Source organism: Puma concolor, chromosome C1, assembly GCF_028749965.1.
Source record: "Puma concolor isolate L17-30 chromosome C1, mPumCon1.1.hap2, whole genome shotgun sequence".
Classification (NCBI taxonomy): domain Eukaryota; kingdom Metazoa; phylum Chordata; class Mammalia; order Carnivora; family Felidae; genus Puma; species Puma concolor.
In genome coordinates, this window is record NC_141674.1 from 149,768,435 (window position 1) to 149,782,303 (window position 13,869).

At 42.1% G+C, this 13,869-nt stretch overlaps 1 protein-coding gene across 16 annotated transcripts in view; it reads left to right on the forward strand.

Annotated features, from left to right (window-relative positions):
- Positions 1-12,089, forward strand: part of TANC1 (tetratricopeptide repeat, ankyrin repeat and coiled-coil containing 1) — a 242,412-nt gene extending 230,323 nt beyond the window's left edge. For all 16 annotated transcript variants that reach the window (XM_086718668.1, XM_086718675.1, XM_086718667.1 and 13 more), the window contains 6 exons: positions 122-297; positions 3,465-3,597; positions 5,019-5,110; positions 7,073-7,219; positions 8,115-8,215; positions 9,003-12,089. In XM_086718668.1, the coding sequence (XP_086574794.1) occupies positions 122-297; positions 3,465-3,597; positions 5,019-5,110; positions 7,073-7,219; positions 8,115-8,215; positions 9,003-10,437 (2,084 nt within the window). In that variant the 3' untranslated portion in view covers positions 10,438-12,089. The remainder of the gene's footprint in view (positions 1-121; positions 298-3,464; positions 3,598-5,018; positions 5,111-7,072; positions 7,220-8,114; positions 8,216-9,002) is intronic.
- The last annotated feature ends 1,780 nt before the right edge of the window (positions 12,090-13,869 follow it).

The following is a 13,869-nucleotide window of genomic DNA, read 5'->3' on the forward strand; positions in this document are numbered from 1 at the left end:
AGCTTCAGATATCACAGGCTTGATTGCCACCAGTCAGGCCAGGTGTTTGCAGATGTGAATCGATTGGCTTCTGGGCTTTGTCTTACCGAGCTCATATTTTGCGAATGGGCTTTTCTTTCAGGTGCTGCCCTTTCTTCTCTGGACAAAGAGGGACTGTCAGCATTAAGCTGGGCTTGTCTGAAGGGTCACAGGGCAGTGGTCCAGTTTCTGGTTGAGGAAGGAGCCGAGATAGACCAGACGGACAAGAATGGCCGCACTCCCTTGGACCTGGCCGCCTTCTACGGTGACGCAGAGACCGTAGGTACCCTGCAGGTGGTCACACACTCCACCTGCACACCAGGCCAGTGCTGCAGCGAAACCCAGGAGTTGAATTATTCCCAGAGTGCATGTGAGGCCGTGTTGAGTGTGGTTAGTGTGGACTTGTATGCTGTGGGGTAGCTTTCATTTTTCTCTAATTCTCTGGCATTCAGTCTGTGGCAGAATTTTAGTAAAGATTTTAATAGACTCTTAAAACCTTCAAGATATATGATTACAAACTGTGTCTTCAAACATATGTTGAACATATGTATATGTGTGTGTGTGTGTGTATATATATATATACACAAATGCGTGTGTAGTTTTATTTTCTTCTAGTAACCCATATAAATAGAATTCCTCTACAGAGCATTTAAAAATCACTTTTTTATATATATGAGCAGTTACTAATCAGATAATTATCTGGTTTATTTTTAATAAAAATGTGGCAGTCTAGAAATAATATAAATAATATATATAAATATATATAATAGAGATATATATCTATAGATTATATGGTGTCTATAATATAGACATAATATAGACATATAGACATAATATAAATATATCTATATTATATATATTTACATATATATTTACATATATATTTCTATATATAATATACATATTATATATATATCTATATATTATAGACATATTTCTAGACAATGTAAATAATGTAAATAATAAAAATAAATAATAAATAAAACAACAAATATATAGATATAAATATAATCTATATTATATATAGATTTATATATTAGATATAAATATATAATATATATAAAAATCTATATTATATATAAATATAATTTATATTTATTATATATATATAATAAAATAAATATTATATATAGATTTATATATTGTTATTTCTAGACAATGCTGATTTTTATTTATTAAAAATAAACCAGATAATTATCTGATTAGTAACTGCTCATATATATGTTTATATTATTTCTAGACAATGCCACATTATATAGATTTTATAGATGCATATAGATATAATGTCACATTATTTACATAGATAAAATATATATATATATAAATAATATACAAATAATATAAAATATTTAGGGCACTATATTCATCCCTTTGCCAAATGTTTAATTGAGAGAAGAAGGGATAAAATATTAGTAATATAAGAACTACAAAATGTCTTTCAGGGCAGAAACCATGTCTTTGTCAAGTTCCACATCCCAGGCACCAAGCAGGTGTTAAAGGAATGTTCAGCTCCTTCAGACTTACCATTTTTGAAGAATTAAATATGTCTAATGTGCAAATTAGCCAGAGAGATACTGTGTTTCTGGAAACCATGGAATTTAGAACAAAAGCCATCCTTGTTCTGCATGTCTGGGCCTTGATGCTTTTTAGAAGGCAGTGATGTTCATGTTAAATGGTCTCAATTTCCTGGACAGTGTAAATTGTACTTAATGTTGATTTTCAAAAACAGCTGTTTAAACCTCACATATCCATACTTTTATTTTTCAGCTTCTATTACCTTACCAAATCCTAGTTTGTCAGCATTAGGAAGAGTGAAGGAGCTTAGCATTCTAGGGTAATTTTTTTTCATTGTGATTTAAAAACACATAACATAAAAGTTACCATCTTAACCATTTCTAAGTGAAGAGTTCAGTGGTGCTAAGTACACTTCACATTATTGTACAACTAATATCCACACTTTATCCTGTAAAACCGAAACTCTGTACCCAATAAATAAGACTGTTTCCCTCCTCCAGTCCCTGACAGTCACCATTCTACTTTGTGAATTGACCACTCTAGTACCTCATACAGGTGGAATCATAGAATATTTTTCCTTTTATAAACTGGCTTTATTTCACTTAGCATAATGTCTTCAAGGTTCATCCACCTTGTAGCATGTAACAGGATTTCCTTTTTTAAGGTTGAATAATATTCGACTGTTTGTGCCACATTGTGTCAATCATTTCATCTGTCAGTGAACACTTGAGTTCATTCCACCTCTTGGCTATCGTGAATAGTCACAATTTACAATAGTCCACTGTGGCTATGCAGATATCTCTTCAGGATCCTGTAGATTCTTCAAGATTTATCTATATTCTTTTGGATATATACCCAGAAGTGGGATTGCTGGATCAAGTGGTAGTTATATTTTTAATTTTTTGAGCAACTTCCATACTGTGTCTAGAGTGTTTGCACCAGTTTACATTCCCACCAGCAATGCTCAGGGGTCCTATTTCTTGACATCCTCGCCAACACTTTTTTTTTTTTTTTGATAGTGGCCATCCTAATAATGTGAGGTGATAATCTCATGGTTTTGATTTTCGTTTCTCTAATGATTAATAATGTTGAGCATCTTCTCATATGCTTCTTAGTCATTTGTATATCACCTTTAGAGAAATGTATATTCATATCCTTTTTAAGATTGGGTTATTTGGGTTTCTTATTGTTGAGTTGTAGGAGTTCTTTATATATTATGGATATTAATCCTTCCAGTCATTTTGAATAATTGGTGGACTGTCAGATTCACATGAAAATCTAAGGTGACTTCTTTTCAGCCATTTGAGTAGCCCAAGTGATTTTTCCTCTGTGTTCCATTTCTGAGTGACTGCTGTCATACCACGTCAAATCAAGCTATGTACCATGGTCTCAAACCTTGCCTCTTTACATACCCAATATTTGAGTCTCTTTCCTAAGCCTTAAAGTGAGTAATAATTGGTTTTTTCTAATCTCAAGCTGCTAGTTTTTCTAGCTTGCTATACCCAGGCTGTGTGGGTCTGAGTGTTTCCAGAGGTCCCATTGCTGTAGACTGCCAGTATGTAGAAGCTGTTGTAGAAGTCTGCCTCCTAAGTAATTGGAGATGAAAAGATGACTGTGGTCATCCCTGTGGTCTGGGAAGTTGATATGCATATACTCCTCTGTGGTATATGAATGCATGTACATAACATGTCCCTCCCTAGGAGTGTTCACCCGCCTCCCTCATTGCTGATGGCAGAGTGGACTTTAGCTATGGATTATAGCCCTCTTTTCGGTTACCCGTTGGCTTCATTTCCATTAGGACCCTTCATGGCCAGAGGTGTTGAAGAGCACAGTAAAGCTAAGACTGCCAGTTCCACCCCAGGATGCAGAGGTGGGTGGGGTGTGACACCTCTGCCACCAGCCACCCCTCAGGGCTCTGTCTCTCCCTGCAGGTACTGTATCTGGTTGAGAAGGGAGCCGTGATTGAGCACGTGGACCACAGCGGCATGCGCCCCTTGGATAGAGCCATTGGTTGTCGAAATACATCTGTAGTGGTTACACTGCTGAGAAAAGGAGCCAAATTAGGTCAGTGAACACCTCATCTCAGCAGCGGGAGAGGGAGGTTCACTTCAAATTCTAGAGTATGTCCGGGGCCATAAAGACTTACCTGATCCCAGGTTAAGAAGATGTCAGGTGCCTAGAGATTTCTTTTCTGTCCTCTACAAGGCTCATTTAAACACAGTCTTTCAGAATGCTTAAATAACTCATGACATTATCACTGCAGTGTGGGTAGAAAGCAGTGGCCAATGTTGAAGACCAGTCTAGAATTGTAGGGTGTTAGGGATGCCCAGGAGCCACGGCAGTGAGCAGCTCCATTCAGCTCTTCGGGGGAGGCTGGTTATGTGGTTAAGAAAGCTCACAGGTGGCTCTGCTGAGCAGCTGAATTGGCGAACCACTGTTCTGGAGTAGTCTAGCCGGGTAGGGTAGCCACAACTCCAGCAGTTTCTGTGAAGGAAAGTTCATGGGATTTTACTGGAAACTAGATGGGGGAGGGGTGTCACTGAAGGATAATGACAGGGCAGAGGGGACGCAGAGTAGGAAGAGCCTCGTTCTCTGTGCTTGGTCGGAGCGTGAGCCCCCACTCACAATGTGTGGGTAAAGAGCAACAAGAACATGGCTCTCGTAGTTTAATACGCCAGACCTTCAGCCACCCGCAGCCCCCAGGAGGGGACTGTGGCAAAGATGAACAGATCTGATGTTACTAAGCAGTTCACAGTACCAGTAATTATTCTGAGCAGTTTCATGTTTTATCATAGTTAATCCTCACCTACCCTCTAAGTAGGTAGAGATAACACCATCATGTTGCAGAGGAGTAAACCAAGGCACAGTGGAGGTAAATAGCTTCCCTAAGGTCATGGTAATCAGCAGAGTCAGTGGAGCAGAGTAGTCTGACTCTGAGACTGTCCTCTCTTAAGCATTATTCCCTGCACGTGCTCAGAAGTGGGGCTGGCGGCTGGAAAAACATGAGCTGTGACAAGAGGGCGGACTAGCCAGAGCCAACCTGTCTGGGCAGATGCAGTATAGACTGCAGCAGAGAGCGAGAGGCTGCTAAGAACACGTGCCTTCACTCACCAGCAGACATGGGCCCTGCAGGAAGCTAAGGAGATTATTCAGAAGCCATGTTTGATTTTCCCCAAAAATCCCAGCAGAAGGGAGGGATGGGCCTGGCTGCTCTGACGCCTTGGTTTCCCAGCACTCTTTTCATCAGAGTAACAGGTGCACGGGGTACAGCCTCCTCCCAGGAGCCTCATTCAGCGTGAGGCAGATTGGAAGGGAGACCAACTCCTGGGGGTCCTGCTCCCTGTCCTTACTTGTACTGTTGTCTGGAGGCTGCAGGACACAGTATGCTGCTGTCTGTGACCTGGGCTGCCATCTGGCCCCAGCAGCAGTAAACTCCTTCCCTCCCGGAGCACTGACGTGCCTCTGAATGCATGTTTGTTTTGCAGGAAATGCTGCCTGGGCGATGGCTACTTCCAAACCTGATATTTTGATTATACTTTTACAGAAATTGATGGAGGAAGGAAACATGATGTACAAAGTAAGTGGTATCGCCCTTTTCTGGGATGTGACAGCCTACGAGCAACCTCTTAGTTTGGTGTGGACCGGGCAGGACCATGCTCCTGCCCACCACACCTGTAGCCAGGCTTCCGTGGACGCTCTGGGAGATGCACACCTGGCCTCGTGCCCAGGCTTTCATGTCTCCACAGCAGAGCCTTCAAGGTGGAAGACACTATTCTGTCGTTGAGAACTGTTATTTCTGAATGAATCCTCACAGCTATGACTGTGACGTATGGCCTGAAGCCTTGGTGTGAAGGTAGAGTAGCCTCAAGCAGGACATTCCTTAATTCAGGAAAGGGCCACTCAGGAGACATTTTCTGAAGAAAAGAATCATTAAGTCTCCTAAGACTTTATTATCTTATTTTTAATAGTTGTAAGCTTCTGCAATTTGAAACAGTTTCTAGAGATATTTTTACTTAAGATAGTCAAGGAATATATAATACTCAGTTACTGGGGAGATAATTTTTTCCCCATTTTCCCTTAGAAATGGAAATCTAAAGATTAATAAAAGTAAACATTTTAAATAAAATTTGAAGTAAAATTTCCAAAATAAGCCATTAGTTTAGATCAGAGGTCAGCAGACTTTTTCTGTAAAACGCCAGACAAGGAAATAGGCTTTGCCATATGGTCTCTGTCACTGCTCCCCAGCTTTGCTGCTGTGGCATGAAAGCAGCCACAGGTGATACAGAACAGATGGGTGTGGCCATGTCCCAGTCAAAGTGCATTTGTAAAAATGGGTGGCAGGCGAGATTTGGCCCAGAAGCTGTAGTGTGCCCACCCCTGGCTTAGATAGATGCTTAGGCCATAGACCTAGATCACTGTTCTTTCCAGGTCTGTAATTAGACAGAAGTAAAAGTTCTGAAAATAAAACAAAAAACTGCATTATGACCATTTTAATCCTTTTATCAGGAGGCTGCTGCATGGACTGCATTTAGTTTTTCCCTTTTCTTTTTTTAATAATAACAAATATGTAGGCAAAAGCACGACCCAGCGGGGTTCCTGACTTGTAATCCGTTTGAAATTGAGTTCAGAGTATATGTTGTTGTGGCTTTGAAGTGGTTTTAATATGAATTTTGGTAGGCAATTATGTTAGAAATATCAAGCCATTTTCAGCAGACTTCACACCTGCTGTGCTATGGAACTGACTGAGCAAATTGATTTCTTTAGCCTTGAAAATGATGTGCGGTGCTGTTCCAGTTTTTAAAGCCCATACTTTAGTTCCTCTCACAAATGATTATTTTACAGCAAGCTCTGGGTTTCTCCACAAGACTGTACTTGCCTTGGGAAGGGCATCATTTCTTTTTTTTTTTTTAAATTTTTTTTTTTTTTTTTTCAACATTTATTTATTTTTGGGACAGAGAGAGACAGAGCATGAACGGGGGAAGGGCAGAGAGAGGGAGACACAGAATCGGAAACAGGCTCCAGGCTCCGAGCCATCAGCCCAGAGCCTGACGCGGGGCTCGAACTCACGGACCGTGAGATCGTGACCTGGCTGAAGTCGGACGCTCAACCGACTGCGCCACCCAGGCGCCCCAGGGCATCATTTCTTTATCTGATTTCTATCGTTACAGTTAGCATTAAAGTATTTGTCGAGGAAGGATCATTCCTGAAATGGTTTTCAAAAATATATAACAGAGGATAATCTGATGTATTAAGATTGATGGTTATCAATTAGGCAGTTTACAGACTGTTTCCTAGAAAACCAGTTTGTGCCTTCCCCGTGAAGCACGTGGTGCAGAAGTCCATGCGGACAGTGAGGCTGTGCGGGCTCATGCTGGTCAGGGCTCTGTGTCCTCTGCAGGACCCTTCCATGTGCTCGGATGGTTTCTGTTGCGGGATGAGAGGGACGCGGAAACCTCACCAGGGTCTTCAAGTTGCAGGAGGCTGTTCATCTTGAAGCATCCGGGAAAGGATCAATTTCTGTGCTTTTTTTGATTCCTAGAAAGGGAAGATGAAAGAGGCAGCCCAGAGGTACCAGTATGCCTTAAGGAAGTTTCCGCGGGAAGGATTTGGAGAGGACATAAGACCATTCAATGAGCTAAGAGTTTCCCTCTATCTCAATTTGTCTCGCTGCCGAAGAAAAACGAATGTAAGCTGTGGGCCCTTACCTTAGTCTGTTCCTTTAGCAGTAGAGTGTTTTCTAGCGGTGAAGGCCAGCCCTTATGCAGACGGAGTCACGGAGCCTCCTGTGTGGTTTGTTTGCACGGTGCTGTGAACTTGGCGTGTGGGGGGCTGCTTCTCCTTAGGTGGCCGTCACGTGATCGCCGTCACTGCGTCCATAGAGTGCTGAGGGAATGCACTTGGAAGGCACTTTCCTCGCCTCAGCAGTGACAGGCTAGCCGGCTGCCGCTCCTCCCCTTGCCAACGTGCACTTCTGTCACGGGCCACCCTTCCCAGACTCAAAAGGGTGCTGTAAAGTTCAACACGGGTGTGTTACAATCCGTATGCCAGTAACCGGTTAATTTGTAGTTCTCAGTAGTTAACTCATAGTTAATTTGTAAACAGAAACTATAGATGTGCTTCAGTACTTCTTTCTCCTGCTTTTCGTTGCTGTTGTTGTTCATTTCATCTTCTCACCACCGAATCCATTGACCGCCTGCTTCTGTGCCCGCGAATGCGGCCCACCTTGCCGTTGCAGTGAGTGGGCGTCTCCGTCCCTCTTGGAATCTGACCCTCCGTGCGCCTGCGCGTTGCATGCTCCCCTGCCTTCTGGTGCGCTGCTTCTACCCGCTGTCCCGAGTCGTCCGTTTTTACTTCTCTACTGGGTTCTTCTCTTAAAATATGAAAAAGCATTAACTATCTCCTAACTTTACTTATTTTAAACTCCTTAACTTTAAAACAAAATAAGTAAAACTTATGTTGCCCTTTACCTATTCAGTTACGTCCCAGTTCTCTGCTAACCTTGAGAGGAAATCTGTTAAAAAGATGTCTGTACTCATGTCTCAGTGCTTCTTTTGACTCCTGTATTTAAATGTTGACACCAGGACTTTGGCATGGCAGAAGAATTTGCTTCCAAGGCTCTCGAATTGAAACCAAAGTCCTATGAAGCCTTTTATGCCAGGGCAAGAGCGAAGAGAAATAGCAGGTATTGTCTGGGGTCTGATCTAGGACTAAGGAAGCCTTCTTGTGTCTCTTTGGTATCAGAGCTGCTGTTGACTTTGGGAGTTTCTGATTCACCAGCATTGCTCTAATGACTCTCCTCCCTTTTGATACTAAATTGGTAGCTTCCAAGGGGCACAGCAGTGGATATTATCAGTGATGGCTAGACTTTTGTTTTCTCCTGACATCCCAGTAACTGTTCCTTCCCTGCACACTTGCTGCAACACAGAATCCCTATTAGTCTGTGCTCACAGGGAACCTGCCAGCTAGAGACATTAGAGCAGGGGAGGTGGGGAAGGGAAGAGAGTCCTATAAGGCTTTTGGGTTAGAGATGGACACGGTGAGAGGCAATGGTGAAGAAAACTAAGAGGATTCTAACACCCACTGGTTTATGTCTGTTCCTGCTCCTGGGCCAGTGGTGGTTAGAGATGTGTGGGCCCTGGCATGGTGCAGGTGTGGGTCAGCGTTCACTCCCACCTAGTGGAGTAGCTCTAAGCTCGTGTAGAATAGCTCCTGTCCACCACAGTAGGTGTGCCAAACTCACTCAGCTGCCTTTTTTTTTTTTTAAAGGTTTTATTGTTAAGTAGTCTCTACACCCAATGTGTGGCTCAAACTCATAACCCCAAGATCAAGAGTTGAGTACTTCACCAGATGAGCCAGCCAGGCGCCCCCCTCCCCTTCTCTTTCTTTTCAGCAGAACTGTTTTATGAACAGTTACATTGGGAGCATGCTCTCACGTGGCTCCTAACTGTATCCTCTGCTTCCACGTATAGGCAGTTTGCCGCAGCTCTGGCTGACCTCCGGGAAGCTGTGAAGCTCTGTCCCACCAATCAGGAAATCAGGAGGCTGGTGGCCCGCGTCGAGGAGGAATGCAAGCAGCTCCAGAGGAGCCAGCAGCAGAAACAGCAGTGCCCAGCGCCAGCCCCACCCAATGACTCCGACAACGAGGAGGACGCTCCGACCCCTGGGTTAAACGACCACTTCCATCTTGAGGAGGCTGGGGAAGAAGAAACTTCCTCCCAGGAAGAGTCTATTTCCCCACCGCCCAGGTCTCAGCCATCCTCCTGTGTCCCCTCTCCGTATATCCGAAACCTTCAAGAAGGGTTACAGTCCAAAGTGAGGCCGGTGTCCCCGCAGCACAGGCCAGTCATCGGTAAGGCCCCGAGGGAAGCTGTAGCTCCGCCCGGGCTGGTCCTGCAGCCCACCCGGCAGGCACAGATCGTGAAGACCAACCAACATCTGGGTGCTGGACAGGCCGGCGTGAGAAACGGTAGCACAAAAATGCAGGTCGCTGCTCAGAATCCTCCCCCGAGCCCTATGCCAGGTGGGATCCCTGCAGCTCCTGGTGGTGGCAGAACCCAGCGTTTGGAGGGCACGGGCACTTTGACTGTGGGCTCCGGGTCTGGCCATTTTGGAGAGAGGCTGGGCCCCAGCCACGGTGTCCAGCTGCAGCACAGCGAGGGCGGTGCTGCTTACCCCTTACCGAGCAAGGTAAAGACTGCAGAGAGGCTTCTGTCTCACGCCTCCGTAGCCGTGGATGTAGCCCCTCTCAACCAGGGAGGGCCGGTGAGCTGCGGTGACGGGCGACACCCGGCTTCCCTCACCAGCTCAGGCTCTTCTGGTTCTCCGTCTGGCAGCATAAAGATGTCAAGTTCAACCAGTAGTTTGACCTCAAGCAGCAGTTTCTCAGATGGCTTCAAAGTCCAAGGACAGGATGCTCGCATTAAAGACAAGGTTGTTAGCCAGGGTCAAAGCGGGACAGCTGAGCACAGACCACGCAGTACTCCATTCATGGGCATCATGGATAAGACTGCAAGGTTCCAGCAGCAGAACAATCCTCCAAACCGTACCTGGCACTGTCAGGTGCCGGAGGGGCTACTGCTGAACACGTCCTCTGCAGCCGGTTTGCAATCCTTGAACTCTGAGAAGCCCTCTCTCAAACAAGCAGGAGGATATAGTAGCCAAGCCAAAACCTGTGCTGTTTCTACCCTGGGTGGAAGTGTCCATAATGGGTCACAGGTGAAGGAGCTAGAAGAAAAGAAATGCCAAATTCCAGTCCACTGTCAAGATAGCAGGATCACTAAGACTGTTTCTCATCTGTATCAGGAAAGTATCTCCAAACAGCAGCCTCATGTCAGTAATGAAGCTCACAGGAGTCACCTCCCTTCAGCAAAACCAAAGCGATCATTCATAGAGTCAAATGTGTGAGCCTTAAGAGAGACGCATATGTGGGATTGGGGAAACCGTGTGCCACCTCCTGGTGGTGATTCAGAGGTTTTTTGTGAGAAAAATTACCTTGTAGCCATGTATTTTTTTTTTTTTCTTTATTCCTTGGGGGTGGGTCAGATGCCACTGATATATATAAAATATGGGATAAAATTTCTTTGATAAATAGCTAGGAGTCACCATAAATAAGAATGCTAACCAGAATGAAAATTTATAATTAGTTATGCCTATTAAGTTAAAAAATTTAAGACCACCAAGAAGACATTAACTCATGGTTTTCTCTTATGAAATTGGTTTTTACCACTTTTCTCCTAGCGTTTGATATGTGGTAAAATCATAATATTTCTTAGAGAATGTAAATGTCTAAGTGATAGGTTTAACTTATGACAAATATCCAGATGATGTATTCTGGAAAAGATGGAATCTTTAAGTTTCAGTTCCATTGAGTCAAATCCCAGTTTTTACACATAAATATATAAAAATTTCTGGCTGAACATGTGTGACTATAAATGTTATACAGCTGATTCTTTTCATTTTTTTTTAAGCAAAATACAAGAATATCCAAGTATTGTTACCTTCATAGTAGTTCTCTTTTATTTCCATGTTAGGGTTCTCACTAAAAACATTTTTATAGCACCTTTTTGGAATTATATTCCCACTTCAAGGTGTTTATAATATTTGGAAATAGTATAAAGCCATTTGGAAGCAGGATTGGTGGTCAAGTTGGATTTGGACTAAACTAAGGATACAGCTTTCTTTACGATATGTAAATTCGCTCTCAGCTGGTTCCCAAACTGCTTTTAACAATGACACCATTCCTGGAACAAGCCCTCCAGGGTCCTTTAAGGACAGTATTTAATTTGGATAGTTAAGGTATGGTTAGTTGTTGCTTTTGTTTCATTATACAATCATTACTTTATAGTCACATGTTGTACATATTAAATAGCCAAGTTGTATTCTGACTTGTAAATATAACTATTTCAAGTAGTTAATCATAAAAAAACCTCATATATTTGCATGTTCTTTGTAAGCTTCATTCATGCTGGTTGTTGCACTGAACGATATATTACTATGGCATGTTAACAGTATACCAGTAACAGCACTTTATCTCATTTATATGAACACCTTTGAGGTGCTACTTAAATCCTAACTGATGTATTATTCATTTGTAAAGATAAGGTACAGCAATGAGCCTTGGTTTAAAGGTATTTTTATATGAAAATGGTGTGCTATTGGAGGATGTTAAAATGCTAGTTTGAGAGAGGTAGGAGAATAGTTGTTTTATATGGTGGGATGTGAAATTTATTTTCTAGAATTGGGGAGAAGTAAGTTCTATATTTACAGAAAGTTTTAAAAATGAATTGTTGTAACGACGTTCCTCTGAGCATCATTATGGTTTTGTACGAACAGGAAATCTGGTGTCATTCTTCAACATTTGTGCCTGAGTGTGAACGGTGTACTTTGTACAGCTTTATCATTTTTCTAGGCTTTCCCTGAGTTCTGCTAGAAGTACTTTGGCTTATTTATTGTTTGTTGTTTTCTTTAATATTTGTGAAAGTCTTACTCTTGTTATGTAGTTTTGTTTCTGCACAACTACTGTACTTTTCCATATGGAATAAAGAGTATTAATAGAATTTGTTTTGTATTAAATGAAACAGTGGATAAGTAGAGACTATCCTGAGGACAATGCTTTGCCTTGGTTTAATCCTGGGGGATCTTGTTACCCTCAAGAAAAGAGTGAAAAGTCTATTTTTATAGTAATACTACCACATGCATATTAAATGTCATTCAGTAATAATTTCAGAACAAGGGGGACAGCTCCAAGAGATCCCAGAATACTCAGTGGTTAACATGAATCTTTTTGCCTGAACTAGGAAGAGCATTCTGTAATTCTCTGTTCCAGAAATCTTGGTGTCTGTTTTGACAGGGAACAGGATCCCTTTAGTACTGTCAGTCACTCTCAAACACTTTGGTCAGACACCAAACTCTGTGTTGGTGATGAAAGTTCTTCACGTTTGTATCATTCAGTTAGTCTTTATACCCACATAGTTCTGTATCAGGGTAGGATAAATGAACATCAAACTGGGTTGTACTGGTATAAAACCCTAATATGCAATCTGGTACTGCTTCAGCTACTGTCTGGGTGTGGCTGTTACAGCAAGGCTGGGTATCTGCAGCCCTTCTTTAAAGCTAAATATTAAACTAGTTCAAAAGCAAAAACAAAAACAGGTGGGAGGAAAAGCATTATTGGCCCATAAGTGTTGAATGCCTTTTGCTACGAAGCTGATGTGACTACGGGAATTTATTATAGACTACGTTATGATTTTGACATAGTCTTAAAGATATTTGGTCCAGTTCCCCCAGAAAGAAGTGAAGTCTTCCTGGGAAGCTCTGGTCAGTCCTGAGAGCCAGTGAGCGCTGCTCCCACGAACATCTGAGTGAACAGTTGGGCCTGGGAGTGTAGCCGAGGGGCCTTGTGGTGTCCCTTCCTGTGGATGGGTTTGGATTTTGGTGTGGGAGCAGGGAGGAGGCGCTGTCTGGCTTTGGTTTGTGTACATGACTAGAAGTACTTCACTTTAGTAAGTTACTGGCATCTTAGTTTTCAGCCACAGGAAACCATGATGGTGAAATGTAGAAAAGAAAATCACCTTTAACACATTTAAGAGATAACCAGTCTTTTATTGTGTTTTCTATCAATGACGTCAATAATTTTTAGTAATTTTTATGTAAAAAACTAGTGTGCCTCCTTTGGAAAATAAGTCTACCAAAACAAATATTTGGCCCATTAGTGGACTCTAGGAATTAAAATCTTTTGTTAAAATTAGGTTAACATACTTTCTCTATAGAATACAATAGAAAAGTACCTAATGCCTGTTACAACTTTTTTTTGGTCTTCACTCAAATGTAAGCAGCATGGGTGGTATGAAAAAGAAAATCCTCTTGTAGAATCACAGATTGTAAATCCCAGCTATGACACAAAGGAAATAAAATTCAGTAATACATTAGGATGACAGAAATTTTACAAAGCAGTTAAAAGATAATTGGGAGATTTTTGTGGTAGCTAAGCTTTCCACATCTGTAAACATGTAGCATATTAGCTGTAAATTTATAAAATATAGGAAAAGAATATATACATAATTACATCACTCTTCCCCTCTCATTTCTGAGTTTTTGAATTTTAGAACAGCTAAAATGAGGGTTTTGGGGGCAAACACAGAATCTTGGTTCCTGCCTTGGTTCCAGTTGAGTTCTGACCAGCCTTCCCACTAATGGCTTTCATTCTGGGAAACAACTTACAAAAGGTATGTGAAGTCAATACCACCTCAGCTTTGTGAACTGGAAGTTTTCTTCTTGTGAACGTTTATCAGGATGTTGTATTAAATATCAACCTATTGTGTAAAAATGTATAGTTAC